The following is a 27,683-nucleotide window of genomic DNA, read 5'->3' on the forward strand; positions in this document are numbered from 1 at the left end:
GATCCCCGACCCACTGAGCAAGGCCAGGGATCAAAACCCGTGTCCTGATGGATACCAGCGCAATTTGTTTCCGCTGCACCACAACAGGAACTCCAAGACTGCTCTAAGTATTTGAAACAGAGGAGATGTCATGGAATGGGCGACACGGGTGGTGGAAGAGTTGAAAAGCAAAGAGGAGTCAGGGAGGCACTCAGAGATTTGCAACTACAGGAAGCAAGCTGACACCCCTGGGGTGAAGGGCCCTGGGGTCGAGGCTGCCCAGTGGAGGCACAGCATGGTGGCCTGGGCAGACGTGGAGCCGTGAGGAGACACGGCCAGAGAGCAAACAGAGGGGAGAGGATCACAGCTTCCCTTCCTCCAGCCTAAGCGGTTTCCAGGGGCCAAACCCAGGCAGAGCCCAGAAATACAGCCTGCAGGGAAGATGGAGAATTGAGGGCAAAAGGACCAGGGCGCTCTCTATGCTTGTGCCAGACACAGTTCTCAGCTCTTACCCAGAGGAACCCCGGTGCTCCCAGGCAGTAGGCAACGTTAGCATCTGATGAGGAACTCAAGATCCGGAGGGGGTTGCATAATTTGCCAAGAACACATAAATTTAAGTGGCAGGGCTGGGACTGAAATTTTAAAAAACCATTTTATTCCTTCCAGTGGAGTGGCAAACAAAAACAAAAGGCCACATTATTGCAGGCACTGTGAGTGTCTGTTGTTAGACCATGCAAATGTTTTAAAGATGTAACATCTGAACCCTGAATTTATGCTGTTTACCCACAAATGAACGGACGGGGTGTTCTCGGTTGTTCTGGACACTGCAAACCAGTCTGGGCTGGGACCTGCTGCCAGCTCAGAGACCTCTTGATTCCCCATCAAGTTCAGAAAATGAGTTTTCCCCCTGCGTGCATGGTCCCAGAATGCGAGAACAATTCTCACCTTCCTTTCTTCTTTCAGTAGATATTTATCAAGAAATTACCAAATTAGAGACGATGCTAAGTATTGAGCGTATTCAATATTTGACCTCCCCCAACCCCCAGTTTTTTCCTTTACTATATACAAGTGATTGTTAATGATGACTCTGGGGCAAGCTAACTGGGTAAGGGCCCAGATGAAGTCTATTCCAGTAATTACTTGTTCAGCAGCCAAGCTGTGTCACGGCTGTGTTCTGCTCCATGGCCAGGGCAGACATGACCAACAGATCACAGAACCCCCACCCAAGCCTGGTTTGGGTTTCCTGGCTCTTCTTCACCCAGCACCTCAGGCCTCTAATCCATTAGCACCGAGAAGGCGAGTAACCCCTACTCACTAATTTAGCAGTAAAGAAAATTTCCTAAAAATAAGGCAAATGCTATCACTTCCATGTGGAATCTAAAAAAGGACACAAGGAGCTTCTTTGCAGAACAGATACTGACTCACAGACTTTGAAAAACTTACGGTTTCCAAATGAGACAGGTTGGGGCATGGGGGATGCGCTGGGGGTTTGGCATGAAAATGCTCTAAAACTGGGTTGTGATGATCATTGTACAACTACAAGTGTAATAAAATTCATTGAGAAATAAAAACAAGGCAAATGGCTAAAGGGACAGCTTTATAAACAGACTAGGCCAGAACTTTAGATGCTGAAGGCCGATAATGAAATATGTGAAACCACAAAAACATCTGAGAAAACAATGGGTTTGATAGTTCTTTCTTTATACTTTTGCATTAGTTTCCTTGCCAATTATATAACTGTTTATTTTTCCTTGCAGGCTTAATGCTGTAAAGGCTTACTACTTGTGGCATTTATCACTAAATACTTAATATTGAGTAAATACTACAATCTATTGGAACTTGTGTACACTAACCTATCAGGTTCTCCACATGACTGTAGAAATGGAGAAATATGAGGTCACGCCACTGTGGGCATATGTCACTCTTGAAAGGAACTGAGTGCAAATGATTACGCACTATACTACCTTCCAGTTTAACGGGCAGGGAGAAAAAAAACATGCAAGTGTCTCAAAATGTAGATACCAATGCATGATATACATCATTTTGGAGGAAGACATAGTTTTCTGGCAATAAACTGCTCACCCGTGAAATGAAATAACCCTTCTAGGAAAGGATGATGAATTATTTAATAAACATGGTATATTTTTAACTTCACTAAGAAAAATAAATGGGAGAGGACGTGCTCTAGGAATCTCGGTGCGCAGAGCCTCTGCCTCCAGCCCTCTACGCCCAGCTCTGTGAGTGCAAAGGAGGGGCAACCTCAGAGGGGACAGTGCAGTGGGACGGGCAGGGCTCTTGGGCAGGTGCCCCACTGGGGCCAGGCACCCCGTCCGGGTCTTCTCTCATGTATCACCTCATCCCAGGCTGCACGTGGGTTCTAAAGCCTCCATCCCTGCATAGGAGAGAAGGATGCTGACACTCAGAGTGAATAAGCTGCCACAGTCACCGGGTCAAGAGGAGGCAGATCCAGGAACCCGCTGGGGCTGTGCTGGGTTCCAAACCTCCTTCCATGCCACCATATCATTGGCACCACTCAGAGGGGAGAGACAGCTGGAGGTGGAGGATGGAAGGGCAGAGCAAGGGGACAAAAGAGCTGGGGGAGCTGAGGGGGTTCCCACCATCCTGACTACAACAGGTCAAATATGGTCCCAAAGGCAGCAGGGCCTCACGTCTGGAACCTGTCAACGTTATCAGTAAGGAAAAAGCGTCTTTGCAAATATGATTAAGTCGATGGTCTTGACATGGGGATGTTTTCCTGGATTATCTGGGTAGATTCTAAATTGAATTACATGTGCCCCTACAAGGGAGAGGCAGAGGGAGACCACACTCATGGGAGGGAGGCTCCGTGAAGAGGAAGCAGAGGTTGGAGTGACAGCCACAGCCAAAGAAGGCCGGCAGCAGCCAGCAGCTGGAAGAAGAGGCAAGGAATGGATTCTTCCCCAGGGCCTCTGTGGGGAATGGGCCCTGCCAACATCTTGATTTTGGCCTAGTGACGCTGATGTTGAACTGTGGGGCTCCAGATTGTGGGCAAAAAGATTTCTGGTTTTTTTTTTTTGGCTTTTTAGGGCTGCACCTGCAGCATATGGAGGTTCCCAGGCTAGGGGGCTAATCGGAGCTACAGCTGCTGGCCTATACCACAGCCACAGCAACGGGGGATCCATGCCGAATCTGAGACCTACACCACAGCTCACGACAACGCTGGATCCTTAACCCACTGAGCAACACCAGGGATCCAATCTGCGACCTCATGGTTACTAGTCAGATTTGTTTCCACTGCGCCACAATGGGAATGCCACATTTCTGTTGTTTTAAGCCAGCAAGCTTGTGATCATTTATTACGGCGGCCACAGGCAGCTAAGGCTCTGACCTTCGGAATTCAAGCTGGAGGTTGTGCTGTGTGGCCCCTCAGCTTTGCTACGACCCAAGTGTCTGGAGATACACCCCATCCTGGGACAGGCTTTCAACTCTTCTTCTCAAGCTTCCTTCTCCCTTCCCCTGTGTGATCCTCAACACAAGTTAGAAACTGGGGTGTTCACATTAATAACTAAGAGGGATAGGAAAAAAAATCACTCGCCTAGGATTTAGAATTCATGGTTTCAGATACAGCTCAATCCCTTTTCTGGAGCAACGCAAAGCAAGTCATGTGAAAGTGCCGAGTCTCACTTTCTTGACCTGTTAAAGGCAAACCACTATGTCCCTTGGTTCCTGAAAAGATCCAAGGAGATACCACACACAGGACCCTTAGCAAAGCAGAAAGCATTATATTGAAACATGGACGTCTTGGGAGCGCTGAGACGCAGGTGCGCTCCCCGGCCTGGCCCAGTGGGTTAAGGATCCATCGTTGCTGCAACTGCAGCTTGGATCTGATCCCTGGGCTGGGAACGTCTTATGCCCCAGGGCGGCCAAAAAAAGAAAAAGATTATACATAAAACAAAACGTGGAAAGACTTCTGATTATTTTCCCTTCTCTCCGTCATACAATTAAAAGCATTTTTAGGAGTTCCTGTTGTAGCTCAGCAGGTTACAAACCGGACTAGTATCCATGAGGATGAGGGTTCAATTCCTGCTCAGTGGGTGAAGGATCCAGTGTTGCTGGAAGCTATAGTGCAGGCCAGCAGCCGCAGCTCCAATTCTACCCCTAGCCTGGGAACTTCCATATACTGCAGGTGCAGCCCTAACAAACAAACAAAACAAAACAAATAAATGAAATAAAATGCTACCTTTCAAAAAAAATTTTTTTTAAAAAGCATTTTTAGCACCTACTATGCTGAGTTACACACACGGAAGTATAAAACATGGCTATCAATGAATTTACAATCTAACTGGGGAGACTACATAGCTACGATATAAACTAGTTAGTAAGATCTACATAACTATGGAGATAAAAGACACCACAGGGCCTGCAGTGGTGTGAGCCCCCAGGCCCCTTCCTAGGGAATATATCTCCCCATCCCCTGAAGTCAGGCTCGGTCACGTAACTTACAATGAAGTGTGAATAGACGTGGTTAAGCATTCTTTCCAGGCAGGCGTTTTAAGAGTCAGTCCATCTTTTCCTCCTGACACCACGGCTGGCAATACTCTAGTCCAAATAGCGACAGTAGCATCTGCCTTGGACACAGAATGAGGACAATACTCCAAGGAGCAGTAATGCCAGCCATTGTGCCACATACATTTATTTAGCAGAATGAGGGCCATTTCGAGATACTGACTCTTTTGGTTGTGACTCAAGCATAACTGAGCCAGTGCCGACTAATACAAATGGTGATAGAAAAGCTAACAGAAGAGGTGGGACCGGGACCAAGACAACAATATCATATCACACTTGTACAGGGCGGAGCGGTTATACTTCCAAGCGCTTCATAAGATTTAAGAACTCACTGTATTACTATTACCATTCCACTTAGGACCTCCAGGAACTAGGAACCAGGAAGTCCTTGTTCATAGCTATATCCTTGGGGCCGAGTACAGTGGCTGCCACACACTGGGGACTTGATAACATGGGTGTCTAAGAAGTGCCCAGAGAGGTGGATGAGACCACACAAGAGAGGAAGAAGGAGGGAGAAAAGCCATCCCAGAGCTTGACACCTCAAGGCAGAAACAAGGACACCAGCCTTGTGTGGCTGGCCTTGGGCATGAAGGAAGCCAACAAGACAGATCATTTAAAAATACACAGGTAGAGGCAGAGCCTCCTCGCCTGCCTGCTTACATCTCTCACAAGGGTCCTATCCTAATAAATCTGTCTCTCACCTAAAAATACACACACATAGACACACACGTATAATTATGGCTAAATTGTAAAGCTTAAAAGAAAGAAAAAAAAAAAAAGATGGTGCCCCTTCTGGATGATGACAGCTATTTCTATTCTCCTCGTGCCCTGATTAACATACTTCTGCCGTATAATCTGTCCTAAGAGCATGGTTCCAAGGCCTAAGAGGATGATTAACAGCATAATGATTAAAAGGGACCCAAGATTGAAAGACTTAAGTTACATACCTTCTCTCTTTTTAAAAGCAGTTTAATTTTGTAAAGTACAGACATATGAAAACCTTATCTCATTAAAAAAAAAAAATCCCCTCCTTTTTATTTCAACTTTTGACTCACTGAATTTAATGAACGGGATTAGGTTTTACTGTTCTTAATAAACAGCTTCTACAGTTTCCCCTGAGTCAAAAAAACCCAAAGCAACTCTTGAGCCAGAGCTTCAATCAAAGTATTTCCTTGAAGCCATAAAGGGGAACAGGCAATCATTCTGGGCCTCTGAATTTGTAGGGAAAATATATTAAGAAATTCTACACCAAACATTAGGCATAATACTTTTCGTAAATGCTGCTTATCTTTGTAATGAGATCCCTGGTGGCAGAGAAAACTAGTCTGGCAAGCAAGTACCTTGAGGGCTGAGGTGGTTTCCGTGACATTACTATTCTCTAATTCATGTAGAAAGCCACGAATGTAATTTGGATTGCTCAATAAATATTAATTGTCTACAGAGATATATTTTTAACTTTGCTGTTCTTTTATCCACCCAGGGATCTTGCAGCAGGGGCTGGGTAGGAACCCTCAAAATACTCCTCGTTGCAGAATGCACGGCATTTCCAAATTATTGAAATAATAGGGAAACCAGGGGGAAAAAATCTGTATTTTAAACACCCTCTTGGTTAATGGGCACTACAGCCAGACTTTATTTCTCAAAATTTATATCCCATTTGCTTCCCAAAAGAATGGTGTGGTTTGCAATGAAAGGCACACATTCTCTCAGGTTCTTGGATTAGCAAAGTAAAATTTAAAACCAAACTCAAGGAAGAAGTGATTCTATAAATCAGTTGGGCTGAATATTAATTTGAATCACATTAACCATTTCTGATGCACAAAAAAGGCAGTCATGTGGTTCAGTCCAATATTATTACTGCAACTTAGGGTCTGATTTAACATGAAACTTCCTGGCAAAAAGGGAAACACAATTTTCACTGTAAACCAAATTTTTTTTTTTTTGGGTCTTTTAGCCATTTCTTGGGCCACTCCCACGGCATATGGAGGTTCCCAGGCTAGGGGTTGAATCGGAGCTGTAGCCACTGGCCTTCGCCAGAGCCACAGCAACACGGGATCCGAGCCACGTCTGTGACCTACACCACAGCTCACGACAACGCTGGATCCTTAACCCACTGAGGAAGGCCAGGGATCGAACCCCAACCTCATGGTTCTTAGTCAGATTCATTAACCACTGAACCACGACGGGAACTCCCTAAACCAAATTCTTTAAGACAGACAAAATTAGATTGCACTGAAAGCTGTGCCCATGAGAACACTGCACCTTCCACTGTAGGCACGGGGTGGGAGTGATCGGCAAATGAAAACCTAAAAATACAGGTCTGTGATAACAGACTGTGACACAGAGTTATCGTTCAGAATCCCTCCATCGGTATATTCCAGTGTTTTCTAATCTGGTGGGTCCCAGGAATACTGATGCTCTGAAGTTCACTGGTAGGAAACAAAATAACGTGTTTTACACTCACAAAGCGTGAAGTGCAGGACAGCTTAGGGCCTTCCACAGCTATGCTGTGTATCCGGGGGCTCTCTGAGAGCAGGATATTTACCCCAAATTATTTGTCCATGGAATCTTTTTAAGTTTAAACACCAGTTATTAAGCTAGTAGACTGTTCAGTTCAAAGACTTTTTGGAAAAGTTAACCAAGATCAGTGTTATTCAAATTATTAGTGGGAACAAACAGCATTTTAAAAGTTAAATAGAAAAGAGTGTAACTAAGGAAAAAAAAGAACAGAGCATATTGTAAAGATAAGTACTGTGTAACATCTTTTGGGGAAGTCTTCTTAGGGCTGCACCCACGGCACATGGAGGTTCCCAGTTTAGGGGTTGAATTGGAGCTGCAACTGCCAGCCTACACCATAACCACAGCAATGGCAGATCTGAGCCACATCGGTGACCTACACCACAGCTCACGGCAACGCCGGATCCTCAGCCCACTGAGCAAGGCCAGGGATCGAACCTGCATCCTCATGGAGACTACTCAGATTCGTTTCCACTGAGCCACGATGGGAACTCCTGTTGTGTGAAATTTTTATGCAAGTAAAGGAGGCAGAAAAGGAGGGGGACGGCAGTAGGACCAGGTCATGCCATAAACTATATTTCTTATGGGTTAGGACAAAATAGCTTGAAAGCCAATGAATGACACAGAAAAATGGATGACTATGAAGACTTGGGGGGGGGGGGTTCGCACAACACATTTTTAAATACTCTGTTTCTTGCAAAATTCCTTTTCATGTGGGTAAGCATACTCATAATCACCAAGTTAAATAAAGCTTCCTTCAGAGACGCTGGGGGTGAGTGCAGGCTCTGGTTGTGCCCCGCAGGAGGGCAAGGCCAGTTCAACCCAAGGCAACATAAAGGTTCAGAAAATGAGCAGACAGGAAAGGGCAGCCCAGGGCAAGACCACGATCCAGGGCATCTGGGTACATGCACTCGGCCGCCAGGCTGGACGGGAGCGGGGAGCCTGGGGAGGGGCAGCCAGAGAGGCAGGCAGAGTGAGGCGATGTGTCCCCCAGAGAGTCTGGACTCCATGCTGCAAACAGCAGTGAACGACACATCTCCAGCTGTCAGCAAGATTATGTGGGCTGCAGCTGGCAGCTTATGTGGAGGGGAGCAACGGGGGTGCAGACAGAAGGATGGGGGTTAGGGATTTAGGTGGAGAGACAGGTGTAAGAAGTGGTAAAAAAAAAAAAATTAGCTCCAACTTGGAAATAATGCAAAAGAAGGACTGTGTGCTTTTTCAGTATCATCGTGGGACATTATTTAACAGGTTCTCCCTAAGGATGTCTTCATTCTTTAGTGCTGAGCTATCCAAGAGGAAGATGAAGGAAGCCATGTAGGTAATTTAAAGTTCTAGAAGTCATATTTTTTTAAAAGGAAAGAAAAACAATATTTAATAATATATTTTATTTAACCTAACATCCCCAGTATCCCTGAGCATGTAATTAATATAAAATGTTGTTATGAGTTATTCTACATTCTTATATTTTACACTTTACGGAACATCTCAATTCAGACTAATCACATTTCACGGGCTCGAGAGCCACCTGTGACTCGTGGCTACTGTTCTGGACAGCTCAGTTCGAGGGGAAAGTGTCTCTGCCCGCCTTACTTTTTACTACCTCAGGGCTAAAGTCTGTGAGGTCAGTTGTTAACTTGCTGCAGATTCATAAATTGCAAATAAGTTCTCCAACTTTCTGCCAAAAAAAAAGACAAATAACCCCAAAGATGAAGATCTTATTGCTAGTAGAACATTGACCAGTTTTGTATCTAACTTAGTTACCTATTTTTAACATTTTCTCTTTTCCTCTGCTATTGTTAGGAAGAGTATTTTCTTTATGCCTTTGGTTGTAACCGTTTGACTAGGATATCCCCCCAAAGAGGGGAGCGTGCGTCTGTATGTCTGTGTCTCTGTGTCTGTGTGCGTGTGCGTCTACGTATTTAATTCATCCTGCTGCAGGTCCTTTGTGATTCTTGAAGGCACATGTGTTTCCTGGTGGCTTCATTACAGTTTAGGAAGATTCTTGGCATTTCCTATACTCTGCTGAAGTGGCTTTGGTGTCCTGCTGCTTCCTTCAATCATAAGTTGTTTATGTCAAACAACGCTTTGATATATTTTTAAAAATCATAAACAGCCTTATTGAGGAAAAACTGACATACAATAAACTGCATCTATTTAAAATATACAACCTGGGCGGAGGGACAAGATGGCGGAGGAGTAGGGGGACACGCTCGCCCTCTCCCACAAACACAACAAAAAAAGCACATCTACAGAATAAATGACTCGCACAGAACAGCAACCAACCGCTGGCAGAGGAACCTAAACTCCAATAACGGCAAGAAGTTCGTGACATTACTGGGCAGAACGGGAGAAAAGAGGAGAGTGAGAGAAGGTGAATCCGAGCAGGACGGGTGCTCCCGAAAGGGAACTGCGGAGGAGAAAGGGATCCCGCACCCTGGAAAGTCACCTACACGGGGGAAAGATCAAACGAACCGGAGGAATCTCCAGATGCAGAGAAGAGTGTAGCAGTAAGTTGGAGTACGGAAAAGCCGATCAAGAACCAAATGGACCATCTGAACTACGGGCACAGTCACCAAAAATTGAGACGCCTGGGTGGGGGCTGGGCACCGAGACCTCGGCTCCAGAGGTTAGTCCCCGAGAAAGGGCCGGGGGACGGCTGGGTGGGGGCTGGGCACCGAGACCTCGGCTCCAGAGGTTAGTCCCTGAGAAAGGGACGGGGGACGCCTGGATGGGGGCTGGGCACCAAGATCTTGGCTCCAGAGGTTAGTCCCCAAGATCAGGCTGGGGGGGGCGGGGCGGAGCGGAAACTGCTTGGGAGGTCTAGAAACCATTTGATGGAGCAGAGACTGCCTGGGAGACTAGAAAACAAAGCTGTCGCAGAGGAAGGGAGCAATACTCTAGGGGCGGGGAAGTGGAAAGCCGCATCAGAGGGAACCTGGGAGAAGAGCCTGGTCTGCGCCCGTGCTGGGGAGGGGGAGAGAAGAAGGGGTGGGTCCCCATAGAATACCCCTCACGCCACAGCAAGCTTACAGGCCCGCTAGCTAGCTGAAAGCTGTGCTTCCCAGTGCATCCCCTCCCCCCACCCCCGCCACCCCCTACGCTCTCGCCGAACCTGGGGCTGCCTGCCATCCAGGAGGGCTGGCCTCAACAATTGCCTGAAGCCTACCACCGCAGAGGCTGTCCCTGCACAGGCCTGCTTGCCCTTTGGAGGGGCTACACTTCCACAGAGCAGCACCAAACACCACCAGCCCCCAAGAAAAGGCCTGCAGCCCAGAAAAGCTAGAACAAGCCTAGCCAGGCAGTGAACAGATCTGCCTAATTCTCGGACGGTTTTTCTGAGTCGGGCTGCCCTGGGGAGGAGCCTCTTGGGTTTCCAACGGCCCTGCTACCCGCCCAAGCCCCCAGGGGGTGCCCTAGTGGATCAGCTGCATAGGACTGCCAGCTCCAGGCAGGACCCCCTGCAGAGCAGAAAAGCTGCAACAAGCCTGGCTGAGTCGGGAAAAGATCTCAGACGGTCTTTCTGAGTGGGGCTGCCCCGGGGAGGAGCCTCTTGGGTTTCCAGCAGGCCTGCTACCCGCCCAAGCCCCCAGGGGGTGCCCCACTCCCGCGGAATAGCTGCTCAGCACCACCAGCCCCCTGGAAGAGCCCCTGCAGCCCAGAAAAGCTGCAACAAGCTCGGCCAGACTGTGAAAAGATCCGCCTACATTCGCAGGCCGTCCTTCTGAGTTGGGCTGCCCTAGGGAAGAGCCTCTTAGGTTCTCAGTGACCCAGATAGCTGCTCCAGCCCCCAGGGGGTGCTGCACTCCTGAGGAACAGCTGCCCAACACCGCCAACCCCCTGCAAGAACCCCACAGCCTAAAAACACCAGAGCAAGCTCTGCATGACCAAGGGAAATCTGCTACCATCGTGGTGTGGACCTCCCAGTCCTGTGTGCCCTCAGGAAGTCCTCCTTTGCTTCAAAGAAACACTGTTAGCCCCATCAACACTCCAGAAAAGCCACACTGCCTCAGAAAAGACTGACCAACAACGCCAGTCCTCAGGAACTATTCCACGGCAGTGACAAGGCAAATACTGCCCGATAACGGAGAGTACAACTCCCTCAGGAGAAAGAAAACAACAAGCAAGATGAAGAAGCTGAGAAACCACCCCCAGTCAAACCAACAGGAGAACTCACCCAAAACAGTCAACAATGAAACAGATCTCTGCAGTCTGACAGATCTGGAGTTCAAAAGAGAAATAGTGAAAATACTGAAAGAATTAAGAGAAGATATGAACAGTAATGCAGATACCCTCAGAAAGGAACTAGAAAATATAAGGAGGAGCCAAGAAAAACTAGAACATTCATTTGCAGAGATGCAAACTGAACTAAGGGCAGTAAAAACCAGAATGAATAATGCAGAAGAACAAATCAGTGATATGGAAGATAGAATAATGGAAATCACTCAATCCGGTCAACAGACAGAACACCGAATCAAAAAACTGGAAAGCAATATAAGAGACCTATGGGATAATATAAAGCGGGCCAATATGCATAATAGGAATTCCAGAAGGAGTAGAAAAAGATAAGGGGATGGAAAATATATTTGAAGAAATTATCGCTGGAAACTTCCCAAATCTAAAGGATACTGGGTTCAAGATACAAGAAGCACAGAGGGCCCCAAACAAACTGAACCCAAACAGACCCACACCAAGACACATCATAATAAAAATGGCAAAAGTTAGTGATAAAGAGAGGATCCTAAAGGCAGCAAGAGAAAAACAGAATGTTACCTACAAGGGAACCCCCATAAGAATATCAGCTGATTTCTCTACAGAAACACTACAGGCCAGGAGGGAATGGCAAGAGATATTTAAAGTGCTAAAAGGAAAAAATATGCAACCTAGAATACTCTATCCAGCAAGAATATCATTTAAAATAGAAGGGGAAATAAAAAAATTTTTCCAATAAACAAAAACTTAAAGAATACAGCAACACAAAACCCAGGTTAAAGGAAATATTGAAAGGGCTTCTCTAAACCAAAAAGGAAGGAAAGGAAAGAAAAAAGAAAAGAAAGAAAAAAAAAAAAAAGAAGAGGAAGAACTAGGACTGAGGAAACCGCAATCAGAGAGCAGTCACTCAAATAAGCCAGCATACAGATTTAATCATGAACAGGCCTCAAACAAAATAAAATTAAAAAGAAAAAAATAAAAAGAGAGTCATCAAAACCATAAAATGTGGGCAAGGGATGTTAGGAAGTAAATAACCCTTTTTGGTTGTATGTTTCTCTTCTTAATTGTAATATAGTAATGAAGTGTTTGAACTTACAGGACCATCAGGCTAAAACACACAATTATGGGAAGGGGTTAGCATACTTAAAAAACAGGGCAACCACAAGCCAAAACCGAATATTGCATTTGCAAAAAATGAGAAAAAAAAATACACTCAAGCAGATAATAACAGGAGACCATCCAACCAAAAAAAAAAAAAAAGAAAGGAAGAATGGAGAACCATAGAATCAACTGGAACATGAGGTTCAAATGGCAATAAATAATCATCTATCAATTATCACCTTAAATGTCAATGGACTGAATGCCCCAATCAAAAGACACAGAGTGGCTGAGTGGATAAAAAGGCAAAAACCTTCAATATGCTGCCTACAAGAAACTCACCTTAGGACAAAAGATACATATAGATTGAAAGTGAAAGGGTGGGTAAAAATATTTCACGCCAATAGACATGACAGAAAAGCAAGAGTCGCAACGCTCATATCAGACAAAATAGACTTTAAAACAAAAGACATAAAGAAAGACAAAGAAGGACACTACTTAATGATTAAGGGATCCATCCAAGGAGAGGATGTTACTATCGTCAACATATATGCCCCAAATACAGGAGCACCCAGATACATACAACAAATATTAACAGACATAAAGGGAGATATTGATGAGAATACAATCATAGTAGGAGACCTTAATACCCCCCTCACATCAATGGACAGATCCTCTAGACAGAAAACCAATAAAGCAACAGAGATCCTAAAGGAAACAATAGAAAAGTTAGACTTCATTGTATCTTCAGGACACTACATCCAAAAAAATCAGAATACACATTCTTCTCAAATGCTCATGGAACATTCTCAAGAATCGACCACATATTGGGACACAAAGCGAATCTCAATAAATTTAGGTGCATAGAAATTATCTCAAGTATCTTCTCTGACCACAATGCCATGAAATTAGAAATCAACCATGGGAAAAGGAAAGAGAAAAAACCTACTACATGGAGACTAAACAACATGCTACTAAAAAACCAATGGGTCAATGAGGAAATCAAGAAGGAAATTAAAAACTACCTTGAAACAAATGATAATGAAGACACAACCTCTCAAAATCTATGGGATGCTGCGAAAGCAGTGCTCAGAGGGAAGTTTATAGCAATACAGGCCTTTCTCAAAAAAGAAGAAAGATCCCAAATTGACAACTTAACCCTCCACCTAAATGAATTAGAAAAAGAAGAACAAAAAAGTCCTAAAGTCAGCAGAAGGAAGGAAATTATAAATATCAAAGAAGAAATCAATAAAGTAGAGACTCAAAAAACAATAGAGAAAATTAATAAAACCAAGAGCTGGTTCTTTGAAAAGGGGAACAAAATTGACAAACCCCTGGCCAGACTCACTAAAAAGAGGAAAGAACCCAAATAACCAAAATTATAAATGAAAAAGGATAAATCACAACGGATACAGCAGAAATACAAAAAAACCATAAGAGAATACTATGAACAACTCTACGGCAACAAGTTTGACAATCTGGAAGAAATGGACAATTTTCTAGAATCTTACAGCCTGCCAAAACTGAATCAAGTAGAAACAGACCAACTGAACAGATCAATCACTAGAAATGAAATTGAAGAGGTCATAAAATCACTCCCTACAAATAAAAGTCCAGGACCAGATGGCTTCACAGGTGAATTTTATCAAACATATAAAGAGGAATTGGTGCCCATCCTCCTTAAACTCTTTCAAAAGGTTGAAGAAGAAGGAATACTCCCAAAGACATTCTATGATGCCACCATCACCCTCATTCCAAAACCAGGCAGAGATACCACCAAAAAAGAAAACTATCGCCCAATATCATTGATGAATATAGATGCAAAAATTCTCAACAAAATCTTAGCCAACCGAATCCAACAACTTACCAAAAAAATTATACACCATGACCAGGTTGGGTTCATCCCAGGTTCACAAGGATGGTTCAACATATGCAAATCAATCAGCATCATACACCACATTAACGAAAAAAAAAAATCAAAAATCATATGATCATCTCAATAGACGCAGAAAAAGCATTTGACAAAGTCCAACATCCATTCATGATCAAGACCATCGCCAAAGTGGGTATAGAGGGAACATTCCTGAATATAATCAAAGCCATTTATGATAAACCCACAGCAAATATCATACTCAATGGGGAGAAACTGAAAGCCTTCTCACTCAAATCTGGAACAAGACAGGGATGACCACTCTCACCACTGCTCTTCAACATAGTTTTGGAAGTCCTAGCCACAGCAATTAGACAAACAAAAGAAATAAAAGGCATCCATATAGGAAGAGAAGAGATCAAACTGTCACTGTATGCAGATGACATGATACTATACATAGAAAACCCGAAGGACTCAACCCAAAAACTACTGGAACTGATTCATAAATTCAGCAAAGTAGCAGGATATAAGATTCACATTCAGAAGTCAGTTGCATTTCTGTATACCAGCAATGAACTATTAGAAAAGGAATACAAAAATACGATACCTTTTAAAATTGCACCTCACAAAATCAAATACCTCGGAATACACCTGACCAAGGAGGTAAAGGACCTATATGCCGAGAACTATAAAACTTTAATCAAAGAAATCAAAGAAGATGTAAAGAAATGGAAAGATATTCCATGTTCCTGGATTGGGAAAATCAGTATTGTAAAAATGGCCATACTACCCAAAGCAATCTACAGATTCAATGTAATCCCTAGCAAATTACCCAGGACATTTTTCACAGAACTACAACAAACAACCCAAACATTTATATGGAACCACAAAAGACCCAGAATCGCCAAAGCAATCCTGAGAAACAAAAACCAAGCAGGAGGCATAACTCTCCCAGACTCCAAGAAATACTACAAAGCCACAGTCATCAAAACACTGTGGTACTGGTATCAAAGCAGACAGACCAATGGAACAGAATAGAGAATCCAGAAATAAACCCTGACACCTATGGTCCATTAGTCTTTGACAAGGGAGGCAAGAACATCAAATGGGAAAAAGAAAATCTATTCAGCAAGCATTGCTGGGAAACCTGGACAGCTGCATGCAAAGCAATGAAACTAGAACACACCCTCACACCATGCACACACATAAACTCCAAATGGCTGAAAGACTTAAATATACGACAGGACACCATCAAACTCCTAGAAGAAAACATAGGCAAAACATTCTCTGACATCAACATCATGAATATTTTCTCAGGTCAGTCTCCCAAAGCAATAGAAATTAGAGCAAAAATAAACCCATGGGACCTCATCAAACTGAAAAGCTTTTGCACAGCAAAGGAAACCCAAGAGAAAACAAAAAGACACCTTAGAGAAAATAGTTTCAAATGATGCAACCGACAAGGGCTTAATCTCTAGAATATATAAATAACTTATACAACCCAACAGCAAAAAAACCAATCAAGCAATGGAAAAATGGGCAAAAGACCTGAATAGACATTTCTCCAAAGAAGATATACAGATGGCCAGCAAACACATGAAAAAATGCTCAACATCGCTGATTATAAGAGAAATGCAAATCAAAACTACCATGAGATATCACCTCACACCAGTCAGAATGGCCATCATTAATAAATCCACAAATAACAAGTGCTGGAGGGGCTGTGGAGAAAAGGGAACCCTCCTGCACTGTTGGTGGGAATGTAAACTGGTATAGCCACTATGGAGAACAGTTTGGAGATACCTTAGAAATCTATATATAGAACTTCCATATGACCCCGCAATCCCACTCTTGGGCATATATCCGGGCAAAACTCTACTTAAAAGAGACATATGCACCCGCATGTTCACTGCAGCACTATTCACAATAGCCAGGACATGGAAACAACCCAAATGTCCATCGACAGATGATTGGATTCGGAAGATGTGGTATATATACATAATGGAATACTACTCAGCCATAAAAAAGAATGACATAATGCCATTTGCAGCAACATGGATGGAACTAGAGAATCTCATACTGAGTGAAATGAGCCAAAGACAAAGACAAATACCATATGATATCACTTATAACTGGAATCTAATATCCAGCACAAATGAACATCTCCTCAGAAAAGAAAATCATGGACTTGGAGAAGAGACTTGTGGCTGCCTGATGGGAGGGGGAGGAAGTGGGAGGGATCGGGAGCTTGGGCTTATCAGACACAACTTAGAATAGATTTACAAGGAGATCCTGCTGAATAACATTGAGAACTTTGTCTAGATACTCATGTTGCAACAGAAGAAAGGGTGGGGGAAAAAATGTAATTGTAATGTATACATGTAAGGATAACCTGACCCCCTTGCTGTACAGTGGGAAAATAAAAAAAATTAAAAAAAAATAAAATATACAACCTGATAAGTTCTGATGTGTCTCAACCTGTGAAACTCTCACTACCATCAAGATAGTAAATCCCAAAGATTCCTCTTGCTTCTTGATAACCCATGCCCTCTGTCCCTCCTTAGGTAACTCCTGGTCTGCTTTCCATCACTATAGACTAGTTTATCTTGGATTTTCTAGAATTCCCCCCCCCTTTTTTTTTTGGTCTTTTCTAGGGCTGCACCTGCGGCATATGGAGGTTCCCAGGCTAGGGGTCTAATTGGAGCTGTAGCCACCAGCCTACGCCAGAGCCACAGCAACGTGGGATCCGAGCCTCGTCTGTGACCTATACCACAGCTCATGGCAACGCCAGATCTTTAACCCACTGAGTGAGGCCAGGGATCGAACCCCAAACCTCATAGTTCCTAGTTGGATTCATTAACCACGGAGCCACGACGAGAACTCCTAGAATCTTAAATAAATGAAATGATACAGTATGTATTCCTAGCGGGGCAGTCCTGGCTTGTTTCAGTGAGCTCAGTTCCTTTAGGACTCAGCCACGCTATGGTCTACAGTTAGCTCTCCGTATCCGTGGGAGACACTTCCATGAAAGTACATCTCTGTGACTGGTGTCTGAAGTGGGGGACAGTCTTGTGGGGACTTAGCCCTGATCCTGGGGAGGGGGGAAGGGGGTGCTGGGCTACATCCTGGTAGTTTGTGTAGGAGCTGAATTCAATTGTAGGATACCCAGCTGCTGTCTGCCGAGAACTAGAGTTCCAGGTGGTGTGGAAAACCAACATATTTGGGGTCAGAAGGATTCCGTGAGCAGAAACGATTCGTAGGAGCTGTATTAGGCTCTCTGTCATTGGATTCACCCTGAAGCCAAAAATCTCAAGTACACTGAAGGAAGAGTTCAGGTTGACAATTTGTGTATGAGACGCCGTGAGTGTCCATGCATGGGCAATGGCAGAAGGCTTTTGGCAATTTATCAAACTGAATCACTTGTTGAGAATATACAACAGGCCAGCAACCAAGAGAACACTCTGGGTCACCACAGTGACAACTTTTTCTGCTAAGACACAAATGCATGTCTGTGTGGATCGAAAGGCTACTTCTCCACTGACATGACTCTTCCTTCTGGTTTCAGGAGGCTCCACGTGTGCCAAAAAAATCATGATACTTTCAAGACTGACCAAGAACCACTGGAGCCCGGCCTGCAGCAGCCAGAGACGGCCACTCCTCACCTGGCCTGGGGCTCAGGAGAGGCACGAGATGGAAGTAGCTCAGGGATCCCATCAGCAGAATGTTTTGTTTTTTCGTGACACAACAACCTCAGGCTCCCACACTTCACTAGCTGGGGCTGAAACACGCTTATGAGAAGCGCTGGGACATGCCCTGAACCAGTAACCAAAACACAGGCTGCACGCTTCAGAAGAAACTGTTGCTTTCATAGATCCACCCACAGGGACCGCACCACCGGGAAGGATCTGCTTGAAAATGCCCTTGACACATCCCTCTGGGGAAAATTTTTCTTGGATAATCACTTACAATGTCTTTCCTTAAAGGTTATTCTAGACTAAAAGCATTAGCCAGCATCCCAGCGTGATTAATAGAAGGCAAGGAAGCCATTTCTACAGAAATAAAATATAACTATGGTGTACATCAGCAGAGGGGCCAAGTAAATCCTGATGCCTCTGCTTATCAAGAGTCTGTATTAAAAAGGAATTAACGCCAGAGGTAAAACTAATACTGGAGCACAGGGACAGAATTATTATTCTCTCCCGGCAGACTTTTCTCCCCGAGGCAAGACAGCATATACCCCAGATTAAAACTTTTATCAGCAGATCCTGGAATTCCATCAATCTTTCATTACTGCCTGGCTCAGAGAACCCTCTGACTAGACTAGTCCTGAGGAGGCCCGGCCTCTCTCCGTTATTCCTAGGAAAAGAAACAGAGGCCAAGGGAGAAGAGAGAGAACTTTCAGATTAGTTCAAAACCCAAGAACCCACGATTTCTAACCTCTGTCACCTAAAACAGAACTGCCCTTTATCACTGACAGCTTCTACCGATGTAGAAAGGTCGTCTCCTTGGTCCCCGTGCTGCTGTGTTGCCTGCAGTGTGAGCAGCTGAGCAGAAACACCAGCTACTCTCACCTGCTCTCTTGGATGCCCTCCTGGCAGCACACCCGCCCTGCACGTTGTGTGCAACGCCTGCCTCCTTTAGGCAGCGTCAATTCAATGTAAGGGTCAGCAAGGGAATCACACCAGTTATTGGAACAGAGAGAAGAGCACATAAAGAACTGCTAACTTCAAAATGAGAGGGAACAGGAAGAAGTTATCATGGAGGCAGCCACTGGAAGAGGGGCTGTGACCTGGCGGGTACAGAGAACAAAGGGCAGAGGCTGCAATTATTAAAACCCAGAAGCTTGGAGAAGCCCCATGGAGCAAACCTGCTGACACTGAGGAGGTGGTGCCACTTGGCTGGCATCTCTAGACTTGAAGAAGGAGCCCCAGGAGCCAGGGATGCAGACCTTTAAGGAGGGCACCCCAGCCAGTTGTGCTGGTGGCTCTGAAGATGGGGTGTGATCCTGCCTCTGTGTGAGTGTTGGCGAAACTGCAAGGTGGGATCAGAACTGATGGAGCAGGATGAAGAAGCTTTTCTAGAATGATGCTCTCAGACTCAGGAAGCCCGTCCCTCCTTCCTCCTCCAATCTTGCAGCCCCCTCTTGTCAGCCCAACAGAAAGCCAACTAGAGAAGCAGAAATGTGTTTTGCAGAATCCCAGCTCCAGCCTCACAAGGCAGGGCAGAGAAAGGTGCGTTTGCACCTGGGAGACAGCACGTAATGACCAGCACAGGAAGTAACGGGTCACAGGCTAGGAGCGCTGAGGTGATTTGTCTTCAGACTGTGTCCGAAGGCTAGTTGTTTCACCTCTTTTTTTTTTTTGTCTTTTGTCCTTTTAGGGCTGCACCCGAGGCATACGGAGGTTCCCAGGCTAGGAGTCGAATTGGAGCTGCAGCTGCCGACCTATGCCACAGCCACGGCAATGCCAGATCCGAGCCTCGTCTGTGACTTACACCACAGCTCATGGCAACGCCGGATCCTTAACCCACTGAGAGAGGCCAGGGACCGAATCTGCAACCTCATGGTTCCTAGTTGGATTCGTTTCCGCCAAGCCACAACGGAACTCTTTTTTTTTTTTTTTCCTTTTTTGATAATGGTATGAATTTGGCCATTGTTGGCCCAGCTAGAGACTCTGTTTCCCAGAATCCCTTGCAGCTGTGTGTGGCCAAAGGGATGCGAACAGAAGGTGGGCGTAGGTGACATGTGCAAGTTCCAGGTCGCCTTCAACTTAGAGCCAAGTTCCTTGGGTGGCCAGACTAGGATGACATGGGTGGGATGGCAGAACAACCAGTAGGAAGGCTTCTGAGCCTGAATCACCCAGCTCCCCCGATGGCATGCAACTGCAGACTCTTCAGGAGAACGAACCTCCAGTATTTTAGCCAATGGACTTTTGGGGACTTGGTGTGGCAGCCTGGCCCGCACGCTGTTTAGTACACAAAGGGTTAGTTAGATCTAGGGGCAGGAGCCGGGTTGAGCAATGCTTACAGGTACCCTGGGTAATGCTGGCAGAACTGAGACATGGCTAGGAAGGGAGAGACCCTTGAAAAGGATTTGCCTTTCCCACAGACTTCCTATAGCAGCCATGATTACTGCCTGATTCTATTCAGAATGCACTATTACTCTGAACACTCTTTCTATAAAGAATCAGGCCAGGGGGTTCCCATTGTGGCACAGTGGAAATGAATCCGACTAGCATCCATGAGGATGTGGGTTCGAAACCCTCGCTCAGTGGGTTAAGGATCCGGTGTTGCCGTGAGCTGTGTATGTGGTGTGGTCACAGACAAGGCTTGGATTCCACATTGCTGGCTGTGGCGCAGGCCGGCAGTTATAGCTCCAATTCGACCCCTAGCCTGGGAACTGCCATATGCTACGGGTGTAGCCTAAAAAGCAAAAAAAAAAAAAAAAAGAGTCAGACCAGACCCGGTTCTCCACATTTGGGTGCCTTATTCTTTTTTCCTTTTCCTTTTTAAAAGGCAAGCCACTAAAAATGGAAAAACCATTTTCAGCTTGTCAGTTTGTCAGCCTCAGTTTCGAATTCACACCTGTGGTTTCATCTCCTTAAGGAAGGGGCCAGGCGGTAGAGCACAGAGCTCTTGGGCTTCCGGCTGACCCCAGGAGCTCCCATCAGGACAGAGGATACTTCCAGCAGTCTGTCTCCTGTCAAAACTAGTCAGGTCACCTAAGGCAAGCCACACCTCCTGTCCTCAGTTAATCTCTAAAATAAAGAGGCTGAAAAACAAAGGCTACAAAACCACCCTTTACATTTAAAAGGCTGTAAGTTAAAGTTTGGCCTATTTTAATGAATTAACCTCAGTATTACAATTGGGATGCTCCAAGGCCCAGCCCATCCAAAATTAAGCAGTGTTTGTGTTTTTCTAAATAAATAAATAGATAAATAAGTCACCGATAGGAAAATGAGAGCATGAAGCATGTGTGGCAAGAAACGTCTACAACTGAAACCAGGGTCGGGCGGATAAAACCAGTTGGGAAACTCCCAGGAGAAAAGAAGATGAAAAAACTGTTCAATGCACTTCGGACTCACTTTATTATTTAGATAAAAGTGTCCTGAGATCCTAACCAGACAAAATGGTTAAGTCAAAGATAAACATTTGGAAATGAATTAATGAACTTCATTTTGCTTTTTTGGGCTGCAGATGCAGCATATGGAAGTTCCCCGGGTAGGGTTGAAATTGGAGCTACAGCTGCCAGCCTACACCACAGCCACAGCAACGTAGGATCCGACAGCAAGGAAGGCCAGGGGTCGAACCTGCATCCTTATGGATAACTAGTCAGGTTCATTACCGCTGAGCCATAAGGGGAATTCCTGGAAACTTACTAATCATCTATCACAGGGTAAGATTTTATCAGAAATTGTTCATCAAAAAACAGAAAAGAGATGCATGAAACACCTTCTTGGAAGAGACGTTTTGCTACACAAACTATGAGCACAGTTTCACAGGGTCGATGTTTAACTTACATAAGAAAGTGCTTTTTAAAAAGCGCCAGTCCACAGTGGCTCTGATGGCTGCTCTTAATGACGAAGGAATTTATTCTTCAGTAGAGCAGACCCAGAGGGGTCTCTGCTTAAAGTGGTTATTTATTTAAAGTAATTCCAACTTTTCCTAAACACAAAACCAGCCATCTAGTGTTGCCATTATTTTAAATTAACAAGTTTACTGGCCAGAGCAGCATTTCCCAAAGTGTGTTCCATGCAACTGCATATCCACAAAGAAAAGGGCTCAGGTCCACACCAGCGCAGGAGAACCTCCGAGAGGGTCCAGTGCAAAGAAGCCTGTTGCCCTGGGTTTAACCCACTTTCCCAGCTCAACTTAGAATCTTTTTTTCTTTTTCCTACCAAAGAAAGTCTGAACATCTGACCTGATTAGTGCTCCATGGAACACTGACCTGGAAAATCCCACTTACAGGGTCTGAAACCATCTACCCACGTTCCTTTCTCATGGGAAACAAATGGGATTCGCAGAGTCTACTGCCAGCTGGCAACGTCCAGAAGGACCTGGGTGCCCCTTCCCATACCCGCCACAAGAAGGAAAGTCCCTGTTTCAAGTCCTCTGTGTCCAGAAGTCCTGTCTGCTTGCTGTTGATTCCTCCTTAGCACCAAATGAGTACAGAGAGCTGTGGCCAGGCTGAGTAGAGACCCCTGAAATTGTGAAATCCCTCTCACTCCATCCTTGGGACAGCAGCCTGCAGGTCCCAGGGGACAAGATGAGAGGTGGCACGGTGATTACCTGCCCAGTCACTGGGGGCAAGATGCCAGCTTTGAAACCCAGGGCTACCGGCACCCCTGTGGACAGAGTCCTACCCACAGGCCCGGAAGCAGAGCAAGTCAACCTGGGAGCTCCCTGGTGCTGCCTCTGATGGGAAATACAAGCCTGATGAAACCCCCTTCACCAGCCCCTGTCCCTGGGAGCCCTGACATTTATCCCACTGTGATCAAAGGGAACCAAAGGACAGAATAGCCAGAGAGAGGACCCAGCCCTTCCTTTGCTGGCCGTAATGCTCCAAGAGATGCCTTTACAAAGCCAGGCGTGGCTCTCAAGAACAAGGCAAAAACTGCAGCCCAGTCCTGCGACCACCAACACCCCACAGAGAACGAACGTCTGATGTGATGGCGGGCTCCATAGCCATTCCTAAGAAGAGATTTCTCTAAATTAACACACGTGCGACAGGGGCTGGGGGTGGATGGGTGTCACAGTGGGATTATCTCCACCCAGAGTAAATTTACTCCGTAAGGAGTTTCTTTAGAACAAAGCAAATCCGCTTGAAAGCCTTAAGAAAATGCTAAACCCAACATAACTTCATAAATTCTGAAATGACATGGCTTAGTGATGCGCTCTGAATTTCAAGACAGGCTGCGCGCTTCCAGCCTCTGTATACACCCTCCTTATATTCATTTTAACCACATCAAGAAATCCCCTAAGAGATTCCATTTTCTCAGCAAGGGAAGTTACAAAAGAGAATGCGAAATGGGCTCGTTTTCGAAAGCAAAATGAAACACTTTTATGTTTTATTCATGCAAAGTGTAAGCTCCTTCCCTTTGCAGCATGACAAAATGAATTTGCTCTTGTAAATTGCTGTTTTTTAAAACAAAGAATCAAAAGCAAAAGAAACATTAAAAAAAAAAAACCCAAAAATAACCAGAATACAATAGCTATTCTTCTAGAGAATAAAAACTCAGATGGGACCAAAGGGGAGAAACAGAACTCTTCACTGACAAACATACTTTCTCATTTACTGCTTCCCAAAGCCATCAAGCTCAAGGGCCCCCAACCACTACAAGAGTTTTCTGAGGTCCTGACAGCTGATGTGGAACCCTAAGTGTATTTCTAGATTATACTTATCTGCTAACACTGAGTAAGGATAAGAAGTGGTTTAAAAAACATGAGTAACCCAGCCCACATTTCAACAATATAACCAAGGCAGTGGGACCCAATTTAGGCTGATATCATTGTTGGGCAGAGGGTGGAAGGGGAGGGGGCGCCTCTTGCTGCTTTGTAGGACAACTGACCTCAGAGTGTGGGGAACAGCCTCTCATCCTCCGTTATCAAGTAAGAAACTCTTCTAGAAACCTCCCTTAGGTCTGACCCATCCCTTATCCTCCCTGTCTTTGAAAGGAAGCCGTGTCATTAGCTGTATCTGCTCATGTATGCTGCTTTAGCAACTCAAAAGCTAACATCCACTAAGCATTTTCCGTGTCCCCCATCACTGTGCCACCTACTACACATATACCCAGGCGCATGTATACGTGTGCTTTGAGGTCCTTATTTTCATTCCCATTTCACAGATGAGAGAAACTGAGACTCAGAGCTTGAATAATTTTGTCACCTAGAGTTTGAATCTTTTTTTCCCCCTGAACATGCTGCGTTTGGCCCTAAAGAGCTGGGATGAGCTGAAAACCTCAGCAATGAAATCCACTCACATGCTAACCATAAGAAAACACATCCCCATCCAGCTGTACACGTATATAATGATCTTCTCCTGCCTTAAAAACAGACTTGGAGGAACAGGGGAGGTTCAAGCATCTTACACTCTTCCATCAAGGCTAAATGTTTTTAATGATGCTCAGACATCCTTTTTCCTTGTAGAATCCATCAATCCATTGCAACGCATCAACTCCCGCGCTCCGGCTCTGCCAAGCAAGTGCATGGCAGGTGTGGACACAGAATCCATCTGCTCATCTCCCCAAAGTACCTGGTCCAGCTGTCAGTGTTCACCACTGTTACAAAAGCTCAAAGACACAACTGTGCTCCCAGGAAGGTTTATCCAATCAGTTGTCAGAGGCCACCCTGCTCTCTCACCATTTCTCATGTGCGCTTCTAGCAAAATGCCTGTCCTTTGATAAAGGCTTAGGACTTGGAATTGAATCAAAAGATTATCCAACCCACCACTGCCCAGCCTTGGGGACAAAGGCTGGACCAAGCCAAGGCAGAGCCCCCAGAGGACCACATGACTCATACACCAGAATGCCCCGGTGCAGAACTGCAGGCCCAGGAGAGCCATCTCTCTGTCGCCTGGGTGTTTCCCCAGCTTCTGCAATGCTCTTGTCTATTTTCGACAAAGTAATAAATAATCATCTGACAGCTCGTCCCTAAATGCTAAGAGATCTTCGGGTACCTTGAGAGTTGCCAAAGATTAACTATAATTCAAGAGGTAGAGGCATTTCATCTAGCCCAATTACTAAATAGGAGTATCCAAATATGATGGCTGTGGTAACCGCAACAGAATATGCACTTGAAAATCAGAAGCTCCTTGTTTCCAGTCATTCTGGAGAACAAAAAATTCACAACACATCTAAGTAAGAAGCACTTGTTGGAAATGACAAATGTTCAGAAGAATTTTAGAAAAAGTACATATTGAGTGGAATTTTGGTACGACCAGACATTTCAAATGTTCAAAAAGTTCCAACTCCAAACCCCAGAAGTTTCTGATCAGCATCCGTTAATGACCTAAGGCTTGTGATTAAAGGCTGAAGGACTGCTCCCTCCCAGCAAGCCCTCCACCAAGAAAATACAATAGCGGAGCATGTGCAACAGCTGAGGCTCAACTTTAAACAGACTGCAGAAAAAAGGCGGCAAAAAGCATCTGGGGGAGTTGGGAACTGAGGTGAATGAGGATGAGCGGAGGCGAGAAATACACAGGAGCAGAGGGAAGAGAGTGAGCTGAGGAAAGGTGCAAGGAGCAGAAACCAGGAACGGGAGTAGCTTGGAGGGCTTACGAGGCAGGGCATAGGGATGTATTTTAATTGTTTACATTGCTATAGAGCATCTGTCACATTTCATATTCAGTGACATGCAGTCAACCGGGAGCCCAGACTTCGAGGTTAAGCTAAAACCGGGGCGCCTGGTGAGGTGGCTAAGGATGGCGTCGGCCTGGGCACTCACCGGCCATTGTCGCGGCCCACGCCCCACACGCGGATGCTGACGATGGGCTGCGCGTGGAGCACGCTGTGGTCCATGGGGTCCACCAGGCTGAGCGTGTCATTCTCCAGGACCAGGTACATGTCCTTCCCCTGGGATTAATGAGAAGACAGGTTACCTTCCTCACGAAGCCACGCGTCCTCCGGATGCTTGTGGCTACCCGGGGATGTCAGTCCAACAATCAAAATAATCACCCCTTGGGCCTGTAGTTTGTTTTCCTAAAACAGAAACATCCTCTCCTGATTAAAATATTCGTACATCTTTCACTGTCCCCCACATGCCCAATTCCTTTCTCCTCCAAGTCCTCTCGGGTGTGTCCCTGCCCTGCTTTCTAGCTGGCTCTTATTTTTGATTATTTACATTTTGGATCTTTAAGAAAAAAGGCTAATGGCAGGTTCCCTGGAGAACCGGGTCGCTGACTCCAGGTCTGTGATCCTATCATGAGCCCTCTCTCCCCATTCCTTCCCCTCTGGCCAGACCCTGGCAGGCATCCCCTTGACAGCCTTCCCAGCTTTGTGACACTTCTTGTTATCACAAGAGCCAACGCTGATAGGACTTCATCACGTCTCAGGTATTACACCACATGCCTCTAGTTCTTTTGCTCGTGATTGCTCTAACTTACTAAGAGGTCAGTTTGTTATGATCATCCAAATAGCAGATGGGGAAACTGAGGCTTACAGGTTAAGGAATTGGCTCACGGTCTGACACAGAAGCTGAGACACCTTCAGCTGCACAGGCGCAGCTGTGATGCGGACCCGGGGGGAGGCTAAGGTTTCTCCTCTCCTGCGCTGCTGTTCAGATTTTCAGGTTTTGGTCTCCTTGTCTCCTGACATACTGGCTCACAGAGAGCAGGGATGCTAGACTAGCCAACTCAATCCCCCTTGCAAACCCTCAGGCATTTTAAGAAATTATTTTAAGAAATTATTAAATATTTGCCATACAACTGAAAGTGGACACATCCACTGAAGATCATGGTCAGCCCAGATGCCGTGGTGTGGACGCTCGGGGGGCTTAGCAGGGCACAATAAGAGGCTTCCTGGTGGGTCCTCAAATCCCAAAGCGGGGCAGATAAAGTGCTCCTTGGTCTGGCTTTAGAGAATGATGCCTTAGGTCCCCGTCAAAGGTTCTCAGAGTGAACACAGCTCTGCCGCCGAGGTGGCGGACCTGGGTGTTTCAGTGCCTCTGCTGGTCAAGGTCTAGCAGAGTGTCTACAGCTGAGATCCAGGAGGGGGCTGAGATCTTCCCAATGGTCAGGAAAGCCATTTTCAGGTGAGAACACTGGCAGAAAACAAAACTAGCGTGGACTGTTGTAGCTACAGACCCTACAGAGCCTGAAGCAACAGGCTACTGGCCTCCTTGGACCTACAGCGCCCCCGGTGTCTTTGCTGGAGAATTGCAGCTCATTCGGCTTGCTGCAGGCCAGGACCTGACCATGGACACTGTAAGGTCACAGCTGTGTCCAGACCCTGGGCAAAGAGCCAAGTCTTAATTAACCAGTTTGTAGATGAATCATGATTGAGGTGCAGGTCCTGGAGAGATTCAGTTTCCAGCACCTCATGGAGGCTGGGTAGCTGGTCAGTAGCTAAGCAACGGTTGGCAGAGCTAAGGGGAGGAGTCCAGCCAGAGTGGAGGGCTGCAGAACCCACCCTGTCCTCCCACTGAGGGCCGGGCTTCCCTCCTCCAGCCTTCCGCTGAGGCCGACATGTGCTCAGGAGCTGCACAGTCCCAGAGCCCTGGGGAGCGGGGGACCAGAGATCAGGACATGTGATGTGCTTTGGGAGACATTAGAGACGAGGGATTTTTGTCCTTTTCACTCTTTGTCCCCTCCCACCAGGAACTAAGCCACTGACTGTAGCCTAAAAGAAACCTTCCACCAGAACCCCTGGGGAGTGGCCCCCACATAATTGACTCCCATCTGGTAAGCCCCACCCCTTCTTCATGCGGCTACTTCCACCTTGAAGGTGCTAACAGACTCTCAAAGGCTTTGTTT

General features: G+C 45.7%; 1 protein-coding gene across 14 annotated transcripts in view; it reads right to left on the reverse strand.

Moving 5' to 3' along the window:
• The window catches only part of APBB2 (amyloid beta precursor protein binding family B member 2), a 387,671-nt gene that overhangs the window by 52,946 nt on the left and 307,042 nt on the right, over window positions 1–27,683 (reverse strand). For all 14 annotated transcript variants that reach the window (XM_047799535.1, XM_047799534.1, XM_047799531.1 and 11 more), the window contains one exon: window positions 25,658–25,785. In XM_047799535.1, the coding sequence (XP_047655491.1) occupies window positions 25,658–25,785 (128 nt within the window). The remainder of the gene's footprint in view (window positions 1–25,657; window positions 25,786–27,683) is intronic.

This window comes from Phacochoerus africanus, chromosome 10 (genome assembly GCF_016906955.1).
Source record: "Phacochoerus africanus isolate WHEZ1 chromosome 10, ROS_Pafr_v1, whole genome shotgun sequence".
NCBI classification, from domain to species: domain Eukaryota; kingdom Metazoa; phylum Chordata; class Mammalia; order Artiodactyla; family Suidae; genus Phacochoerus; species Phacochoerus africanus.